The sequence below is a fragment of the Pongo abelii genome, chromosome 15, assembly GCF_028885655.2.
Source record: "Pongo abelii isolate AG06213 chromosome 15, NHGRI_mPonAbe1-v2.0_pri, whole genome shotgun sequence".
In the NCBI taxonomy this organism is placed as follows: Eukaryota; Metazoa; Chordata; class Mammalia; order Primates; family Hominidae; genus Pongo; species Pongo abelii.
The window spans coordinates 71293269-71315262 of NC_072000.2; the positions used below are offsets into that span (position 1 = coordinate 71293269).

Genomic DNA, 21994 nt, shown 5'->3' on the forward strand with positions numbered 1-21994 from the left:
GAAGTGATGAGACTCTTTAGTATTGAAAATAAATGACTAGCTATACAGTATTTTAAGAGACTTAAAGAAAGATCACTATGGCTGGAAAATGAAAATGAAGGATAATTCCATGGCAGATGATTTGAAGATTATCGTTTTCTGTGTACACAATGAGTAGTTATCTAGTGGTATCAATTTCATATCAAATAGTATAACCAGAAATCTTCAAATAAATGGGTGAACAGAACTAAAAGTGTTTTCTAGACATTAGAAAAAGGAGGAATAAGAGGGAACAGCTTCAGGGTCTTGCATTAAACATTAATTGTTTGCATAATGCATATGCCATTAGGGTTTGGTTTATATTGCTTTTATCACTTCTTTCAAATTAAATTCTACAGTTGCAAAGCAGAAAAGAAATTCATTAGCAGATATGTCAGAATTACAAGGGAAACAATTCTAAATCTGCAGAAGTCCTTCAAATCCATTCATCTTTTCTAATGATGTACTCTGGTTTACTTTCTTTTTTCTTTCCAAGCTCTAGGTTCATGTGCTATCATGCCTCCGCTTCTGCCCTCTCCTACCTAAACTTGTAGAATTCATCTTGAAAAACTGCAACTTTTTTTAACCTGTTTCTTTCATAGATATTTTTAAATAAATATAGTCATGCACCACATTAGCATTTGAGTCAAAAACAGACTCTTACATGAGGTGGTCCCATGAGATTACAATGGAGCTGAAAAATTCCTATTGCCTAGTGATATTGTAGCCATTGTAAGGTCACATAGTGCAACACATTACCTTTCCTATGGTTAGATATGTTTAGATACACAAATACTTAACATTGTGTTACAGTTGCCTATAGTATTTAGTATTGTAACATGCTGTACAAGTTTGTAGCCCAAGAGCAATAGGCTATACAATGTAGCCTAGTTGTATAATAGGCTATACCATCTAGGTTTGTGTTAGTACACTCTGTGATGATGTTCACACAACAAAATTGCCTAACAATGCATTTCTCAGAATATATCCCCATTGTTAAGTGACTCTTGACTGTATCAGGAAGTTAGATAGACTGATAATTATTTTTCTGTCTTCATAAGACAAACCTTGGTGTTAATGTAAAATTTGGACTCCTGTAGTTCACTAATTTTTTTATTCCTTAAATTTTCTCTTAGTCTGAATTTGTCTATATTCAGTTCACTCTTATAGTGCTCTGCTCCTCAAAAAGGGTAATCCATGGACCAGCAGCCTCAGCATCAGCTTGTTAGAATTTAGAATCTCAGACCCTGTCCCAGCCCTACTAAATTAGAATCTGTATATTCACAAGATCTCCAGATGCACACTAACTGTGGAGAAATAAGAGAAATAATAAAAATGACTCCTCTCTTGGTACCAAGAAACTTCTATGTAGTTGGTTGACTGATTCTTCCTTAGCCCAGCAATATAGAGACACATTTACCAACTGGAAAGGTTCAGAGTAAGGTGGAGAACATAGTGCAAGTGAGCACATATTCTCTCCACAATTGGTATACTTTCCCTGATAACAAAGACCTTGCTCCTTAGAATCACTTCAGAGTGTTTTCACATATGGACCTCCCTGGAACTCCATACTAGGCTTGCCCCAGATGACCTCCAGCTACTCATTATTCAGTTTATTTAGAGGATTATGCAGAACATTGATATGAGCATTTTGAGTTTATGTGCATGTGTGGGGGAACAGGAGAAAAGAGAAATACTTCCCACCTAAAACTTTTTGAGAATGCCAACTTCATTTCTTTATTCTTTTAACAAATATTTAATATCAACGATGACCTAGGCACTATGCTAGACAGAATAATGACATAATCTAAGTTATACAGAATTAATCAAAGCAGTCTCTTTTTTTTTTTTTTTTTTTTTTTTTTTTTGAGACAGGATCTCGCTATGTTGCTCTGGCTGGAGTGTAGTGGTACAATCTCAGCTCACTAAAACCTCCACTCCCCACCACCCACCCGGTTCTCAAGCCATCTTTGTGCCTCAGCCTCCCAAGTAGCTAGACTACAGGCATATACCACCACACCTGGCTATTTTTTGTATTTTTTGTAGAGATGGGGTTTTGCCATGTTGCCCAGGTTGGTCTCAAACTCCTGAGCTGAGGTGATTTTCCCAGCCAAAGCAGTCTTTCTAAACATTCTTAAGATGTTGACTCAAATTTTGAAGGAAACAATATATATGGATCAGGAAAAAGTATATATAACAAATATAAAACTTTGTGTTAGAAAATATTACTTATTTGTTCATTCGTGCGTGAATCTTCTAAGAACATTTTTGTAACCACATTCATTCATCTACCAACCATTTTGAATACTTAACATATTGAACATTTATTTAACACCTATTGTACAGCAAGTGCCAGGGATTTGCAAATACTGTAAATACATTTAGAAGCCATAATTGATTTCAGGCTACACTGGGGAAACAAAAGAGGATGCACACAACTCTTGAGGGGAGAGGAGTCAGATATGACTTCATAGAGAAGATGACGCTTGAGCTGAGTCTTAACAGCTAAAAAATATTTAATCAGAAGGCAAGAATAAGAAAAGGACGCTTTAAGTAGTGGAAGTAGCATATGTCATGGAGCCAACATATGAGTTATCTTGGTACTCTCAGGGATAGTACTAGCAGTTGGTAATAGCTACAGTATAAGATATAAGGAAGACATGAACCAAGGCCTTTGCACATATGTTCTCTTTGCACACAATGATGGAGCGCTTCCACTACATGTCTGTCTTTTCCTCTCTCTCCCTCTCTTCCTTTCCCTCCCTATCTCCCTCCCTTTGTCTGCCCCCCACCTACATACACACACAGACACCCCTACTTAGCTCTTACTCATTCTTCATATTCAAATCAGAAATCCTTTTATCATGCTTTTCATGACCCTCCAGTGTAGCTCAGGTACTTTAATTATATACTCTCGTAAAATCATGTTTCTTTGCTTTGGAGTGGTTTTCTTAATTTGTATTTATATATTCATTAATGTGATTATTTGATTAATATCTGCCTCTCCTGATGCATCAGTGGCTTTAAGAGTTTTATTTTAACCACACCCATGGGAAGAAATACATTAAATATATTATACATCAAATGCCAATGATATACACACACATATATAACATATACAGTACATATAAATATACATACATACACATATATAAACAAAAATGTTTTATGAAACGAGTCATCCTTACCATGTGTGTTGAAATATATTTTTATCCTTTTCATTAAAAAATTATTCACAAGTTGATTTTACAGCCTATCTCCATTGGTCATCCAGAGTTTGAAAAACCTTGTAATACACACCAACATGGCACATGTATACATATGTAACAAACCTGCACGTTGTGCACATGTACCCTAAAACTTAAAGTATAATAATAATAATAATAATAAAAGATAAACCTAACCTGGAAAAAAAAAAGAAAAACCTTGTAACAGGTTGGCACTGCACTAAAATAGAAGCAGTGTCTAGATTTACCCCCTACTCTCTCTCCAGCCCTTAATTTAACACTTGGGGCATAAAAGACACTCAGAAGACATTTACTGAATGAGTAAAAGGAATAAAGAGCTTCAAAGATATTGTTTTAAAAGTGTGATTATCCCCATTTTTACCAACAAGAAAACTGAAACTGAGAGAGGTTTAGTAATTTTGCTGAGAGTCCCTGAAGCTAACAATAAACAGAACCAGGATTCAGATTCAGGTTTTTTTACTCTAAAACAATGCTAATTTCCCCCTTGTGCAGGAAGTAAAAAAAGAGACAGTGGATCAGGCGTGGTGGCTTATGCCTGTAACTCCAGCATTTTGGGAGGCCAAGGCAGGTGGATCACCTGAGGTCAGGAGTTTGACACCAGCCTGACCAATATGATGAAACCCCGTCTCTACTAAAAAAATAAAAAAAAATAAAATACAAAAATTAGCCGGGTGTGGTGGCATACGCCTGTAATCCCAGCTACTCAGGAGGCTGAGACAGGAGAATGGCTTGAACGCGGGAGGCAGAGGTTGCAGTGAGCTGAGATCGCGCCATTGCACTCCAGCCTGAGCAGCAAGAGCGAAACTCCATCTCAAAAAAAAAGAGAGAGAGAAAATATCTAGGTTGCTATAGGAGGTAGCAAGCTGATAATTATTTATCTAGTAGAGAAACAATTTTAAATAAGTTTATTCATGTTTGAGATGCAGTTAGTGTGGAACTCTGAAAGATGATGTTTTAATTTTCTCCATTAAGAAAATTATCATTTGCTCTGAAAGATGGCAAAAATAAGTGGGGGGATAGATGAAACAAGATTGGTAAAATGTTGATAATTGTTGAAGCAATGACATCTACGTCTGTTGTAAAAACTTTTTTTTTTTTTTTTTTTTGAGACGGAGTTTCATTCTTGTTGCCCAGGCTGGAGTGCAATGGCACGATCTCAGCTCACCACAACCTCCGCCTCGCAGGTTCAAGTGATTCTCCTGCCTCAGCCTCCTGAGTAGCTGGGATTACAGGCATGTGCCACCACACCCGGCTAATCTTGTATTTTTAGTAGAGACAAGGTTTCTCCATGTTGGTCAGGCTGGTCTCGAACTCCCCACCTCAGGTGATCTGCCCTCCCGGGCCTCCCAAAGTGCTGGGATGACAGGTGTGAGCCACCACACCCAGCCTGTTGTAAAAACTTCTTAAACTTTAAAAAAAAAAAAAAAACCCATGAAAATGGCTTAATAAAATAACATTACAATAAAACTCTTCTATAATACTTTTTACAAGTAAAAACTGAACAATATAACAGGATTCAAAAAAAAAAAACACAAGAAAGGCAAGAGTTTATTAACTGAGATAATATCTATAAAGCATAAAATACAACATCTTGTGACAGAAGGGACCCAGTGTTAATTTTTGTCCCTCTTCACATCAGGCTAACCAAAGCCATTTATGCAAAAAAGGGATGACTTCATTGTAAACAGTGTTTTATATAAGCCTTTAGAAAAAAATATCACTTTATAGCTACATAAATGAGCAATTAATCTAATGTCCTTTTAAAAAGAGAAAATATCATTATTAGTATGATTATAAATGTAATCTAAATATTCATATATAATGTATATATTTTTTGTAGATATGCCCCCAAAACTCTGCTGTTTGCAGATAACATGAAGGTAATGGTCATGATTTTAAAACTTACTAGATAGGCATTTTTGCCCAGTCGTGTTGGTCTGAAAGCCACATCATAGTCAAGAAAACTCTTTGAATCTCCAAGAATGTTTCTTCATCTAGCCATTGTTATACTGTATATATATTTTTGATAAATTTTTTATCCCAATTCTGGAATTTTTTTTTTCAATTTAAAAATAAATAGCCAGTGGAAAATGTGATGCAGTGCTGCCTATGTATTCTAACTCATAAATAGAATTTTGATACATTATTTTAAAAAAACTGTGCTACAATTACGAGACTGGATTTTAGTCCTAGCTCTACCATTAACCAGAAATTGTTCAGAGTACTTTACCTTTTCTTTCCACCTGAATTCTTCCATTCTATAATTCATTTCCTTCAGCTGTCAAATGAAGAAAGGAATGTTCTTCCTATTTCACATCAGGAAGCCCAGACTGGGAGATAAATAAGAAAGCAGTATGAAGTTGTTAAAATGTTATAGAAAAATGGAGACATATGGATATGTATACAAATAGTCATAAATCCATTTATATATATATATGTCCATGAGTGTACACACACACATCACACATACATACACATGGATAAGGTGGTATTTAGGAAGATCGGCTAGAATAACTTATTAGAAAAGCACAAGTGTGGAAATTACGAGGTGACAGGAAGACCATCTCCAGTGACACCATGGCACAATTAGGCACCAGTGGTACAATTAGGACCACTTCTATCAGTGCATGTGAGTTGCAGATACCAAACATTAAACCAGTAGTAACAAAGCCATTGTCAAGTCTAGGAGATCAGAAAAATATTCCACTTCTCTAAGCCTTATCAAATAATTTGAGTCAAATTTTAGAATTCCAATTTTAGGTTCTTGTTCCATGCTATAGGTCCATACTGATGTTTGTTCTTGGCTCTGTTCCATCTCACAGCTGCTGATGGCCCAGGAGATCGTTTCATCATTGGGGAATCCCAAGCTGGTGAACAGGTGAGATTGAAAGGCCTGAAAGGCACTGAAGATTTCAGCTTCATGGACTTTGGGCATCTAATTCTAAATTTCTTCTATCAGTGTAGTGGAAATCAGAGAGAGATTAGTCAGGAGATTATCAAAGGGATGAAAGTGTAGTTCCCAGGAGAACCAAAAGAATTATTTCTTAATTGAAAATATCTACATCTATTAATATATGGCATAGTATTATTAGTATGTCTCACAGACATGCCTTACAAGCATTTTCCAGACCTGTGATTGGGTGATTCTTTCTTTCTTGAAAAAAAAAAATGTTCTGAATAGAACAATTTCTATGTAGCCTTCTCAGACTTTTCCCCAACTTGTGTTACAAATAGGGAAACTTAGAAGTAGATTATTTAAACTTTTTAGCTAATTATTTAATTTTTCTCACTTGGGATCTAGCCAGGGAACAGGTATACATATATTTATATTAAAAAATGAAGCAATAATGGGCCACAATGGAAATATAAGTCCATTTGACACTTTGAGACCACTAATTGGCCACTTAATTGAAAAATCAGTTAAAGTGGGAAATTATTTTATATACTTAAAATAAATATAAATTTAACTTAAATATTTATTAGTCAATAATTTGATGAAGAACCAAGGTCTTCCTTTTAAATAAGTATGCTGTTTTAATTTCTATCAGGTCTTTCTTACATAAACTACACAAAAGGCAATGTCTCTGATTTCCATTTTGATTTCTTTAAAGTAGAAAAAAACTGAAGGATACTTGCAATACATAGAAGAGCAGAATTCTTTTAGGGTTTTATTATATTTTACACTCTTTTAGTTTCCTCACTCACACCTAATTTTACAGCATTTCTTTTTAGCAGCATTTTTAATGGAGGTTTCCGAAAGGTTTTACTTAATTTTTATAGAAAAAAAAGACATATATCATTGGTTTATGTATTATTTATGTATTTATTCATTTATTCATTTATTTATTTATTTATTTATTTTTGAGACGTAGTCTTGCTCTGTCGCCCAGGCTGGAGTGCAGTGGCGCGATCTCGGCTCACTGCAAGCTCCGCCTCCCGGGTTCATGCCATTCTCCCGCCTCAGTCTCCCGAGTAGCTGGGACTACAGGTGCCCGCCACCACACCCGGCTGATTTTTTGTTTTTGTATTTTTAGTAGAGATGGTGTTTCACCGTGTTAGCCAGGATGGTCTCGATTTCCTGACCTCGTGATCCACCCGCCTCGGCCTCCCAAAGTGCTGGGATTACAGACGTGAGCCACCACACCCAGCCATAATATTTATTTATTTAAACAACATAATTCAGTTAAAACTATTGTCACACACTGGCACAAACAAGTTTGGGAATAAACTCAGTTGATTCTTGGAGTGGCAGCTTACAGATATACAAGAGAAGAGTCTAACAGCTTCAAACTTAGAGTGTGCTTTGGCTTTTTTTTTTTTTTTTTTTTTTTGAGACGGAGTGTCGCTCTGTCGCCCAGGCTGGAGTGCAGTGGGCGATCTCGGCTCACTGCAAGCTCCGCCTCCCGGGTTCACGCCATTCTCCTGCCTCAGCCTCCCCAGCAGCTGGGACTACAGGCATCCGCCACCACGCCCGCCTAATTTTTTTGTATTTTTAGTAGAGAGGGGATTTCACCATGTTAGCCAAGATGGTCTCGATCTCCTGACCTCGTGATCTGCCCGCCTCAGCCTCCCAAAATGCTGGGATTACAGGCGTGAGCCACCGCACTCGGCCTGGCTATTGTTATGTTTAAGAGGAAATAGCATCTGTCAATCCGGTGAGTTACGAAGGTTGATCAACAGAGCTCCTACCTTATTAAATGGAACTAGAAGAAAACCAGAGAAATTTTTTCCTTTCCCTTCTGCTTCCCTTCAAAGTTTCCTCTTCCTGAGATGGAATACCCAACTGCTACTACCAAGCCATATATAAAAATAAAAGTGGCAGCAGGCGTGGTGGCTCATGCCTGTAATCCCAGCACTTTGGGAGGCCGAGGCGGGCAGATCACCTGAGTTCGGGAGTTTAAGACCCGTGTGACCAACATGGAGAAAGCCCATCTCTACTGAAAATACAAAATGAGCCAGGCGTGGTGGCACATGGCTGTAATCCCAGCTACTCTGGAGGCTGAGGCAGGAGAATTGCTTGAACCTGGGAGGCAGAGGTTGCAGTGAGCCGAAATCTCACCACTGCACTCCAGCCTGGGCAACAAGAGCGAAACTCCATCTCAAAAAAATAAAAATAAAAATAAATAAAAGTGGCAAGAAATAAATAATAATTTTAAAATGAAGGCAGCAGTTTGGCAAACGCTATGTTCCATGCCTTTCTTCCTTGGCTTAGCATGAACTAACAGTAGAAATGAGTTGAGATATATAGGAGAAGGATGATGCCAATGGTGTTGACCCTAGCTTCTTCATTTTAGCATCCAAAAATTGAGGAGATTCGCATACAACTCTCTGAAGCTAAGTTGGCACTATAGTGATATATATTCTCGTCCGTGCTGCAGCAAGCTGGATTTCATTACCATGACCATTTTTCTGACAAAAAGAACAGCTAGGCTTGATTCTTTTTTATAAATGACTTGTCTTATTTTGTTTGTTTGTTTGGGTTTTTTTGAGGGGAGGGAGATTGTTCTTGGTTTTTGGTTTCTGGGTTTTTTCTTGAGACAGAGTCTTGCTCTGTTGCCCAGCATGATCTCAGCTCACTGCAACCTTCACCCCAGTATGGACTCTGTGTCGGGGCTCCAACCACACTGGGTTCTCTATTCTGATCCATTGGTCAATGTGTCTGTTTTGCTGTCCAAACCATGCTATTTCAGTTACTATAGCTTTGTAGTATATTTTGATTTCTGACAGTGTGAAGCCTCCAGTTTTCTTCTTTTTATTCAGGATAGCTTTGGCTATTTGGAGTCTCTTGTGGTTTCATACAAATTGTAGGATTTTCTATTTCTGTGAAGATTGTCACTGGTATTTTTATAGGAATTGCAATGAATCTGTAGATCGCTTTTTTGGTAGTATGGTCATTTTCACAGTATTAATTCTTCCAACTCAACGACATGGGATGCTGTTTCTTTCTCTCCTTTTTTGTGGCCTCTTCAATCTTTTTCATCAGTATTCTATAGTTTTCCTTATAGAGATTTTTTACCTCTTTGGCTAAATTTATTCCTAGATTTTTTTTTGTAGTTATTATACATGAGATTGCTTTCTCATTTTCTTTCTCTGCTAGTTTGTTCTTGGTGTGTAGAAATGCTATTCATTTTTGTATGTTGATTTTGTATCCTGCAGCTGTACTATATTTATCAGTTTTAAGAGTTTGTGGTGGAGCTTTTAGGGTTTCCTATACATAAGATCATGTTATCTGCAAACAGGGACAATCTGACTTCCTCTTTTCCCCTTTGGATACCCTTTATTTCTTTCTCTTGCCTAATTGTTCTGGCTGGGACTTCCAGTACTAGGTTGAATAAAAGTGTTGAAAGTGGGCATCCTTGTCTTGGTCCAGATCTCGGAGGAAAAGCTTTCAACTCTTCCACATTCAGTATGATTTTGGCTGTGGGTTTGTCATCTAGGGCCTTCACTGTGTACACTCATTCTTTCTATACCTAAGTTGTTAAGAGTTTTAACCATGAAGGATTGTTGAATTTTATCAAATGTTTTCCTAAGTCTGTTGAGATGATCATATGGTTTTTGTCCTTCATTCTGTTGGTGTGATGTATCACATTTATTGATTGGCATATGTTGAGCCACCCTTGCATCCCCACAGTAAATCCCACTTGATCATGGTAAATGATCTTTTTAATGTGCTGCCGGATTCAGTTGCAAGTGTTTTATTATGCATTTTTGCATCAAGGATATTGGCCTATAGTTTTCCTTTTTTGTGTTGTATCCTTTTCTGGTTTGAGTATCAGAATAATGCTGACCTCATAGATTGAGTTTGGAAGAATTCCTTCCTCTTCAGTTTTCCAGAAGAGTTTGAGAAGAATTAGTATGAGTTATTCTTCAAATGTTTGGTAGGATCAAGCAGTGAAGTCATCAGATCTTGGGCTTTTCTTCAATGGGAGACTTTATTACAGATTCAGTCTCATTACTCATGATTGATCTGTTCAGGTTTTCTATTTCTTTTTGGCTCAAGCTTGGTAGATTGTATGTATTGAGGAATTTACCCATTTCTGGTAGGTTTTCTAATTTTTTGGCATGTAGTTCTTCATAGTAGTCTCTAATGACCCTTTGTATTTCTGTAGTATCAGTTGTAATGCCTCTTTTTTCACTTCTGATTTTGCTTATTTGAGTCTTTTTTATTAGTCTAGCTAATGCTTTGTCAATTTTGTTTATATTTTCATAAAGTCAACTTTAATTTCATTCATCTTTTGTGGTTTTTTAGTCTCAATTTCATTTGTTTCTCTGATCTGTATTCTTTCTTTCCTTCTTCTGATTTTGGATCTGGTTTGTTCTTGCTTTTCTAATCCCTTGAGATATATCACTATGTTGTTTCATTGAAATCTTTCTACTGTTTTCATGTAGGTGTTTATTGCTATAAACTTCCCTCTTAATGCTGTTTTTGCTGTATCCCATAGGTTTTTGTCTGCTGTGTTTCTATTTTCATTTGTTTTGGGAAATCTATTTATCTCTTAATATATTTATTGATCCATTAGTTGCTCAGGAGCATGTTTTGTAATTTCTACATGTTTGTACAATTTTGAATGTTCCTCTTGTACTGATTTATAGTTTTAGTCCATTGTGGTTGGAAAAAATTCAATATAATTTTAGTTCTTTCAAATTTGTTGAGACTTGTTTTGTGGCCTAACATGGTCTATCTGGAGAATGTTCCATGTGCAAGTGAAAAAAAAATGTGTATTTTACAGCTCTTGGATGAAATGTACTATAAATATCTGTTAGGTCCATTTGGTCTGAAATGCAGTTTAAATCCAGCGTTCCTATGTTGATTTTCTATCTCTGTGACTTGCCCAATGCTGAGAGTAGGGTGTCAAACTCCCCAGATATTATTGTATTGGAATCTGTCTCTCCTTTTAGATAAATAATACCTGCTTTATAGTGGGTGATCCCATGTTCAATGCATATATGTTTGCAATTGTTGTATCCTTGTGGTAAATTGATCCTTTTATAATTATAGAATGACCGCTCGTATTTCTTTTTACAGTTTCTGACTTAAAGTCTGTTTTATCTGGTATAAATGTAGCTACTTTTACCTGATTTTGGTTTCCATTTGCATCAAATATCTTGATTCATTTCTTCACTTTCATTCTATATGTATCTGTATAGGTGAAGTGAGTCTCATGTAGGCAGCAAATAGTTGGGTTCTTTTTTTAAAAAATTCATTCAGCTTCTCTGTATCTTTTAACTAGAGAATTTAATCTATTTACATTTAAGGTTATTACTGATAGATGAGGACTCCTGTCATTTCATTGTTTTCTGGTTTTGCTTACCCCTTGCTCCTTCCTTCTCTTACTGTTTATCATTGCAATTGGGTGGTTTTCTATACTGATACTGTTTTATTCTTTTCTCTTTCTCCTTTATTAATCTGCTCTACCAGTGAGTTTTATGCTTGTGCGTGTTTTTATGATAGTAATTATTGTCTTCTTGCTTCCAGATATATGACTCCCTTGGGAATTTATTGTAAGGCCAGTGTAGTAGTAATGAATTCTCTCCATTTTTGCTTGTCTGGGAAAGACTTTATTTCTCCCTCATTTCCAAAGGATAGCTTTGCTGCATATAGTATTCATAGTTAGAAATTTTTTTATTTCAGCACTTTGAAGATGTTATCTTCTTTCTTCCCGGCCCATAAGGTTTCTGCAGAGAAATCTACTGTTAGTCTAATGTGGATTTCATTATATATGACTTGATTTGGAGACCTTTGGAATTCCTGGACCTGGATATCCATACCTTTCCCCAGACTTGGGAAGTTTTCAGCTATTATTTTATTAAATAAGTTTCTTACGCCTTTTCCTTTCTTTTTTTCTGAAACTCCAGTAATATGAATATTTGTTCTTGTATGGTGTCCCATAAGTCTTACAAGCCTTCTTCACTCTTTTTCATTCTTCTGTTTCTCTCTCTCTCTCTCTCTCTCCCTCACTGGGTATTTCCAACGACCTATCTTCATGTTCAAAGATTCTTTCTTCTGCTTTATCAAGACTGCTATTGAAGCTCTCTGTTGTAATTTTTTATTTCATTCTTTGAATTATTCAGCTGTAGGATTTCTGTTTGGTTCTTTTTTATGATTTCTCTATCTTTGTTGAGTTTCTGATTCTTATGAATTGTTTTGCTGATTTTGTTGAATTATCGCTAGGTTTTTTTTTGTTTTTTGTTTTTTGTTTTTTTTATCTAATTGAGTTTCCTTAAGATCATTATTTTGCAATTTCTTTTCCAGGAGTTCATTGATTTCCTTTTCATTGGAGTCTGTTACCAGAGATGTATTCCTTTAGTGGTGTCATATTTCCTTGCTTTTTTGTGTTTCTTGTGTCCACATGTTGATCTGTGTGCCTGGTGGAACTATTGCTTCTTTCAGACTTTCTAGGGTGGTTTTGTAGAGACGCCTGTAATTGGGCTTTAGTGTGTTGGTTGCAAAGGGTGTGGTGACTTTCTGGACAGGTGCAATGGTGTAGTCTCCATGCAGCTTTTTCAGTTGCATTCAATATCAGCAATAACTGTGAGTACCTCAGTGACCTAATCCATAGAAGTTTGTGTCAGTGATAGTAGTGGCATAGGCTGTTAATATCCTTGGTGTCAAGGGCTTTTGGAGTCCTCCTCTTCTTGTTTTCCACACAATAGGGAGAATCAGCTGAAGGGATCCCTCTTGGCGTTAGGTCTGACATGCCCTCCAAGCCGCTACAGTGGCACTGGGCTCAGAATATGGTGCTTGGAGTGACGGTGGAGCCAGGATCCAAGGCTCAGGGTCTTGTGAATCCATTGTGGCACCTGGTTCTTGGGGTTCAGGTTCACTCTCTGTGCAGAGTTGGGTGTAGGTTATCCAAAGAACCAAGGTTTATGACTGAGGCACCCCGTAGCAGCTTGGACCCAGGTGCCCTGGTTGTACCCGTGATTTTATACCTCATGGGTAGGGTGTAGTACTGACCAAACTCCAAAGAAAAAGGTTTTGGCCAGGGGAGCAGAGTATGGCCACAGCTCAGGAACCAGAGCCAGTAGGGCTCAGCAGCAGCTCAGGTCACAGTGGATAAGGTACTGTGTAGTAGTGACTCTAGACCCCTGGATGGTGGGGCTACGCAGATCCTCACCTCAGACTCTGAGGCCAGGTGCAGAAGCAGCAGATACCTTAGAATGGCAGAGCACAGCTGTGGTTTGATCCCCAGGGGGCAAGGATCAACACAGAAATGACTCAACTCCCCAGAGAGAGGGGTATCTCAGCAGCTCAGACTCTAAGGGGCTATAGTCTAGCTCCAGAGAAGCAGGGTACTAGAGTTATTTGGCCTGTAGGTCAGGGTATCTTGGCTCAATCAGCACTCTGTTTCCCTAGGACATGAGCGACTACATCAGCTCAGCCTGGGATGCATAGGTGCTCAGCTTGGCAAAGTGTGTGCCACATACTTTCTAAGCCTTGCCATAACAGAGCAATATGTCTGAAAAAAGGATGATTAAAGAAGATTAGAAACTATCTCCAATGTCTGGATGGAGTTAAGGGAAACCAATAAAGGAATCTGCAGCACCCAGGAGCTAGCAACAGTGAGATTTCCTTACCACCTCTTAGTCTGAAGGAGCAAAGAAAGACGATGGTACCTGAACCTGGGAAGATTCATAGCTATGGGAGAGGACTGCCCATCAGCAGCTGTTGCTCTCAGTAGTAGAGATGCCCTAACCATCACCAAACTGCAGCCCAGGAGGAAAAGAGCAAGGGGAATGAAAACTCTACTTTTCTGTCTCTCTCCTACCCTCTAAATGTCTTACTGACCCTTCCCTTTGGCTGAGTCTCACCAGATGCCAAAGTGATGGGAAACTGGTTAAAATAGTCCATAGACGTCAGCTTCTGGACCACAGCACAGAGTAGAGAATGATGATGTCATCTGGAGAGGCAAACAGAAAATGAAACAAATCTTTGTCTTTGTAAGGCTTATATTCTATAATATATAATGCACTTAACATTGTACCTAGCATAGATTGTGGGTTCAATAAATGTTAGTTATTAGTAGTATTGCTTACAGTAATAATATTATGGAGAGAAGATTTTTAAGATTTTTCTAATAAATTTCCTGTTTTACTTTGATTGTACTTTCAGTAGTAGGGTATTTTTTTTTTCTTAACCATTCCCTAAGGGGTGTGTGTATGTGTGTGTGTGTGTGGTTTATTTTACTTTGTCTTATTTTGGTGGTTAAAATAACAACAATGACAAAACATACACACACATAACATTAAATATACCATCTTGACAGTTTTTAAGCTTATAGTTCAGTGGTGGTAAATATATTCACATTGTAGGGGCTTAAGATTTTAAATAGAGTCATGAGTTACTTAACGAAGATACATTCTGAGAAATATGTTGTTGGGCAATTTTCTTGTTGTCTGACCATCATAGAGTGTACTTACACAAACCTGGATGAGTAGCCCACTACAAACCTAGCCTACATGGTGTGACCTGTTGCTCTGAGGCTACAAACCTGCACAGCATATTACTGTACTGAATACTGTAAGCAATTATAATGGTATTTGTTTATCAAAACAAAAAGTACAGTAAAAAATACGGTAATCTTATGGGACCACCATCATATACGCAGTCCAACATTGAGCAAACTATCCTTATGCAGCACATGACTATACTTATGAGGCAGACATCTTTAGAAAGGAATCTTTTGGCAGGGGGGATTAATATTGTCTCAGGATTTTTTCTTAGGGGGAATTTGAAGCATTAATTTTCCAAACTCCAGTCTAAATCATTGCCCCTGACAAGTGACTTTCAGATCACTTGTCTATCAGATCAAATCTATCAGATGAATCTTACAGAAAAATGCTTTTCTCCATGTTGTAAGAAGTTAGCAGGGAAGGTTCTATCTCTTATACCATCAATATGAGAGCACAAACAATGAAAATCTTGTTTTTCGTTTTCAAAAGTAATGTTTAACCTAGGTTATTACAGACACTGGAATCATTTTTAAATGATTTAATTATATTTGCTCAACTTCTATTATTAATTGATAGGTGAGCTAATATGTTTTAGAATATTTTCAAAGGCAATAATTAAAATATTTCTGGCTTGCCTTTATTTAACCAAAAAGTTTAGTTAATAAAGTACTGCATTTCTCAAACATCAGAACTTCAATAAGTTACGAAGGTGTTTTTTTTTTGTAATTGTTATTCATAATGTATGTCCTAGCAATTTTTTTACTTACAGACTCTCAAATCACTTTACATATATTAGGAAAATGTACATTATTTGAGAGGCAAAAGTGGCAAATGTAAATGGCAGTTCTTCAAAAGTAAAGCAGAGCACCAAGACACCGAATAGTCATTACCTTAAAGTACGCATAAAATCAGCTTAAATGAACCTAAAGCCCCTTTAGTGTGAGTGCACCTGTTTGTGGATAGCTTTTATTACACTGGCCCAAAATGAATAAGACTGTAAGACTTTCTTTTATGGTTTTTTTTTTAATATTAAAAAAATTAACATCCTCTGCAGACTTTTCCTTTGCAGCAGCAAAGTACATCAACTGTCTTTTTCATGTTTATTTCCAGCCAACTCAGACAGTAATGCCAGGACAAGTCATGCGGGTTACAACAGGTGCTCCAATACCCTGCGGTGCTGATGCAGTAGTACAAGTGGAAGATACCGAACTTATCAGGGAATCAGATGATGTACGTCATCACCAAGTCTTACTGCGCTGTTGTTCCTATGACAGTATTATGTCACGACCATTTTCTGCAATGTTTGTGAGATTAACCCAGTTTTTTGGGTTGTTTTGTTTTGTTTTGTTTTTGCTTATGGTGGTATCTTATATTGCAGTATATGAGTCTCCAGTAAATAACACATTTCCTTAATCTTGAAAATCTGTTGTTACAGGAGGGGTTTCTATGATCATTGCTGTTATAGCAGAATTTGAACCATATTTGACCCAAGCAGTTTCACATGCAAACAAGGAAAGAAAGTACCTCAAGAAAGAAAAGCAGAGATATTAATGGTTGACATACCTTCCAGAGCAGAGATATTAATGGTTGACATACCTTCCAGCTGAGAAATTTGCCATTGAGACTAGCTTCTGATAAAATGTCAAGGAGTTCATGAAATCAGAATTTACTAGAGAAGAAGTTAACAAAGAGCACTTGGGCAAGTTCTTGAATATTACACTAAGCCAAGCATTTGAACCAAATGACCCTTTCACCTCTGGTTTTCTGTAAGTCCAGAAAAAGCTGTGCCACCAAATGACAGCCTGGAAATACTAAGTGTATGTCAGTTCTCCCTCCATTGCCTCAAGTAAAAGATGCTGGAATCTTTTCGGACCTAAGCAAGCCTTTATCTCACTGAAAATAGTGGCAAGTTATTGAAACCAGAGTATAAGCCAGTAATAAAAGTAGAATAGATTCAACTGAGGTTTTAATAATCAGCTATCTTCCTTGTTTTATGAAGAAAGTAAAGATATATTTTAAAGCTAAGGTGAAAAATAAACATATATTCTCCCAAGCCAAGTAGATAGTAAAATTGGCCATGCCAAGAGACAGACACTTTCCCTGATCTGGAGATTTTCTCTTTAATTACCTTTCCATATGTAAGGCTTATAAAATTCAACCCTTGGCAAACAGATCACATTGCCTGCTGTTAAAACTGCCTAAGCAGATTTATTGGCATCAGGGAAGCCAGCAGAGCACTGAATTCCAGAACACATGCATCCACAGACTCTGCCAGATGACAAGACACAGTTCCAATGTCACAATATTATTCACAGCCCATAAATGTAAAATTGATTATTGCAATTAATGTACAGAAATCTACTACCAGGCAAACTATAAGTCCTTTACTGAAATTTCTGCAAGTTATTTGGTAACCTTGGCATGGTATTGAACCCATGATTCATGGGAAAAGAAGGAAGATATTACCTCCATGTACATTCACTTTATTAGGGTAGCCATCTACATATATATATATATATAATGTATTAGTTCAAATACTAAATCTTGTTTATAAGATTTTGAATTGGTACATTTTTTAAAAGCATAAAAATTAGAGAAAAAAAATTTTTTATTTATTGGCACCAAACCTTCTAATTTTTCAGGAACCTGTGTTAGAAGTTCAGTGTTTTCAAAGGGTGTAGCAAATAGTTTTCTTTTTCTCTATATTTGTATATATCCTGGGCCTATCTGATGGTAAAAGTATCGGAGTAGCTAAATTCTACTGCTCAGAAATTCTGTTTGAAATTACATCACCTGCTCTTATTATAGGGCACTGAAGAACTTGAAGTGCGAATTCTGGTGCAAGCTCGGCCAGGCCAAGATATCAGGTAACTTCAAATCACATAGAATATATAGCCTACTTTTGTTTCTACATGATCATTTACTCAGGAAACCCTGGCTACTATAAATCTGCAGCCATGTCAATTAGCCAGTAATTTTCAGGGCTTTAACAAAAAGCAAAATGAATTTTATGAATTCTGTATCACGTATCTGCCCTGCCTACTTTTTAATGAAGATGGTAAAGGCAAGTTAGTCAAAAGCAAGATGAGAAAGAGGTAAAGTGATGAGCCTACATATTCTACAGTTAATTCTACTCCTAGATAATCCAGAATTACCCAATCCCATCCCTAAATAATCTGGAATTTGGTATTAACTCAGATAATACCAGAATTGGGTGTTTACACAATTAACTGATAGCATATGCTCTAGTGACTACCAATAATAATGGAATAATCTGTTCCTCATTATATACAAAGATGAGGCTACTTGCTACGATAAATAGTGCATATACCTTAAATTATTTTTCTTACAATGGAATATGTTTACCCTGATTCCATTAATACTAATTTGCTGAACATCCCTTTGTAATGAAGCTACACTTCTCCCATCCCTATGGCAGCACACCAAGGTGAATGTACCTCAGTAGCCACAGATCAGGACCAACCTAACTGGTCCATATGGAAATTACCTCTATGACTGTAACCTCATTAGCATTATTCTCCTTGCCACAAAGCTAGCCAGCTGTGGACCTCTTATCATTAATGTGCTAGATATTTCCATACAAATTCTTGCCTTATCAAAGAAAGTTTACAATTGGTATTTTTACTATAATGTAACACAAAACAATTTGTAAAGTAATTTTCTTTACAGGTACTCAGGAAAAAAAAAATTTCAAATATGAAGTAACATGTTTTTCTTTAGCAGTAATATATTCAAATCCTATTTCTGTTTTCTGTTGTGTGATTTAACTTTTAAAATTAAAAAAGCATAGGATTTTTAGAATCCCTTCATTTCATTATTTTCCTACTACTTTATTTCTTGACTTTTTTATCTTCTTGAATGTCCTTTTTTGACACTAAAGTTTCCCTCTGAGTTGAGAAAATGTTGTTCTCTAATCACACTGCTTATGGTTCTGCTTTGACTTTCAGACCCATCGGCCATGACATTAAAAGAGGGGAATGTGTTTTGGCCAAAGGAACCCACATGGGCCCCTCAGAGATTGGTCTTCTGGCAACTGTAGGTGTCACAGAGGTTGAAGTTAATAAGTTTCCAGTGGTTGCAGTCATGTCAACAGGGAATGAGGTATTAAAAATAAAAATGGAGGGAGCGGGGAGAGGGCCTGTAAGATAAAGGTATTTCTGACAGCTGTTCTGTGTTGTAAATAGAATGTTGTAGATTATAGATCATACCAGTGGATCCACATTCTTATAACAGGGAAACAATAAATTGGCTTTAGGATAGTTTCAAGTTCAGAATGTAAGAAAAGGAAGAACTAGTAAAAATTATGTATTATGAAATGTTCTCTTCTATTAGAATGAAATATTGTAACCAATGGCCTTTCCACAAAGTCAGTACACATAAGCAAAAAACTTTAGCTGCTAGCTATAGATATTAAACTATACAAACTCAGTACTGTTTCTGTTTAGACAATGAATTGTGCCCATCCTGCTGCTGAAATGATGAGCTACTTCTGTGTGGGAAGTGTCAATGAATCAGGACATCATGTCTAGCACTTCTTGTGAAAAGTTCCATTTGATCTTTAATCACCAAGAGGGATTTGATAATCAGGTTTTTTTTTCTCCCTCTCTCCCTAAAGATAACATCTCTAGTGGCATGATATTTAGAATGGGTCAAAATGTCATTTCATTCCTGATTTAGAAAAGAGAATTTAGTCCATCTCTTTCTGAGAACTCTTGAAAAACTTCCTATTGCCTGTTTTTCTTAGGTTGTGCAAAACTTCAGTCAGAAGCTCTAGGGTCAAATGGAGAATACTAAAAAGTGAATCTGCTGGAAACTCAAAACCTTATAAAAGAATCAGAAACTATTGAGATTTTTAAAAGTATTAATAATTCCTTTGACCTTACTATTAAAGAAAAGATTAGCGGGATTTTTTTTAAATCTCTTTGTTCTGAAAATAAACCCGTCATTATTTTTAATTTCTTGAAGTCTTGGAAATGAAAATTTTCAAAGGTCTTTTTATGACCTTATGGTCCTTTTGGTTAAAGCAAAAGAATAGACTGTTTTATTTTGCAAATAGATAGCTAAATCAACATTCCAGACGTGCTTATTTCCCAGTATATATGCACTAGTCATTGCCAAAAACTATTGATTGACAGAAAACATTCTTTTCAATTGGATCTACATAGTAATGATTTTAATATCCTTAGAACCAAATAACACTATATATAGCATCAGAAATAAATTTTTGTTAAACTGGTTGACTCAATGAACTATTCTTTTTTATGATTTACTTACATGCTTTGTGCAACAAGTAAGTTCACGGAGTTTGAGAAAGCTAAACAGTAGCACACTCATGGACCAGGCATGGTGGCTTATTCCTGTAATCCCAGTATTTAGGGAGGCTAAAGCAGGGGGATCAATTGAGGCTAGGAGTTCAAAACCAGCCTGGGCAACATAGTGGGACCCTGCCTCTACTAAAAAATTAAAAATAGCTATGCATGGTAGCACATGCCTGTAGTCCTAGCTACTGGGGAGGCTGAGGTGGGAGGATCACTTGAGCTCAGGAATTCAAGGCTGCAGTGAGCAATGATGGCACTACTGCACTTTAGCTTGGGTGACAAAGTGAGACCCTATCTCAAAATAAAGTAAAATAAGAATTAACACACTCATAATAACTATTCAGTTAATAGGAAACTCTGTTTAAGCGATATTGCTTATATTTCTCTCTCATGCTTTTGTAGGTCTGGACTCATCTTCTCAATTATCCACAGAGTATATTGTTAGTGTTTTGTTTAATCTACCTTTTACACTCAAAACTATTTACTGGAAGTAGGCTAAGGTAATGGGGTGAGAATAGAGATGGTATTATATCATGAAATCTAGGGAAGAGTTTATAGTCTTAGTTCCCTGCCCCCATAGAGCTTATTACTCTTGAAGAAACTTTGACTAATTCTACATGACTCATTCCCCTACTTTAACAGGCCTGCTATACTAAACTATACCACAGTTTTCCAAGAGAATAATGCTTCTAAATTATATTATCTCTGGTTCCATATAGCTCAACATTCCTCTCTTTCTCTTATTCAAAGTTAGTTTTTGTTATGACTCTATGATCATATAGTTTAGTTTTGTTCAGCAGATAATTGGGTATCTCTGTGCGAGGCACTTTACTGGAAATTGGTGATAAAAAAAGAGATAAATAAAGCATATTATCTCTCCTGAAGGTTTGAAATTCTCAGATACCCAGAAAACAATAGCAAAAAAAAATTATCTATTTTCAGAGAGGGCAAAAGAAATTGCACTTAATGTAGCAAGGCCATAATTTACCCAGTCACAGTACAAACTTTCCTTAAGTATTGGTTTTAGTTTCCTTTGATACATATGGTTTCAGGCTGGGCATGGTTGCTCACGCCTGTAATCCCAGCACTTTGGGAGGCTGAGGTGGGAGGATCGCTTGAGGTCAGGAGTTTGAGACCAGACTGAATCTGTACTAAAAATACAAAAAAATTAGCTGGATGTGATGGCACATGCCTGTAATCGCAACTACTTGGGAGGCTGAGGCAGAAGAATTGCTTGAACCGGGAGGCGGAGGTTGCAGTGAGCTGAGATCGTGCCACTGCACTCCAGCCTGGGCGACAGAGAGAGACTCCATCTCAAAAAAAAAAAGATATATATGGTTTCACATATGTCCACTTCTTGAGTCTCATATGACATATTGGTAAGCAGGAAAGTTGCCTTGGTAACCCAAAGAATGCCGTACAAGATGTCTATGTATACTCTTTAAAACTTGCCCCAGTATTCTGTTACTGTATGAGCTTGTTAAGGACCAGCAAATTATTTCAAAATTGGGGATATAGAGTTATCAACTATAGCTAACATGGAATAGCTGATTTCGGTATTTGTTGATTTCAACAAACTGTGCATATTAAAATTTAGGTATGCAACCTGTGGTGATTCATGTCTATAATCCCAGCACTTTGGGAGGCCGAGATGGGTAGATCACTTGAGGCTAGGAGTTTGAGACCAGCCTGGGCAACATGGCAAAACCCTGTCTCTACAAAAAATACAAGCCAGGCATGATGCTATGCCCCTGTAGTGTCTGCTACTCAGGAGGCTGAGGCAGAGGTTACAGTGCGCAATGACCATTCCACTGTACTACAGCCTGGGAAACAGAGTGAGACAAAGAAAGAAAAGAAAAAGAAAGAAAGAAAGAAAAGAAAGAAAGAGAAGGAAAAGAAAAAAGAAGGGAAGGGGAAAGCAAAGAAGGAAAACGA

The 21994-nt window shown here is 36.9% G+C and overlaps 1 protein-coding gene across 18 annotated transcripts in view; it reads left to right on the plus strand.

Annotated features, from left to right (window-relative positions):
* The window catches only part of GPHN (gephyrin), a 688936-nt gene that overhangs the window by 602156 nt on the left and 64786 nt on the right, over positions 1-21994 (plus strand). For all 18 annotated transcript variants that reach the window (XM_024231223.3, XM_054529737.2, XM_054529738.2 and 15 more), the window contains 4 exon segments: positions 6089-6144; positions 15831-15950; positions 17529-17587; positions 18689-18842. In XM_024231223.3, coding sequence (XP_024086991.1) covers positions 6089-6144; positions 15831-15950; positions 17529-17587; positions 18689-18842 — 389 coding nt within the window.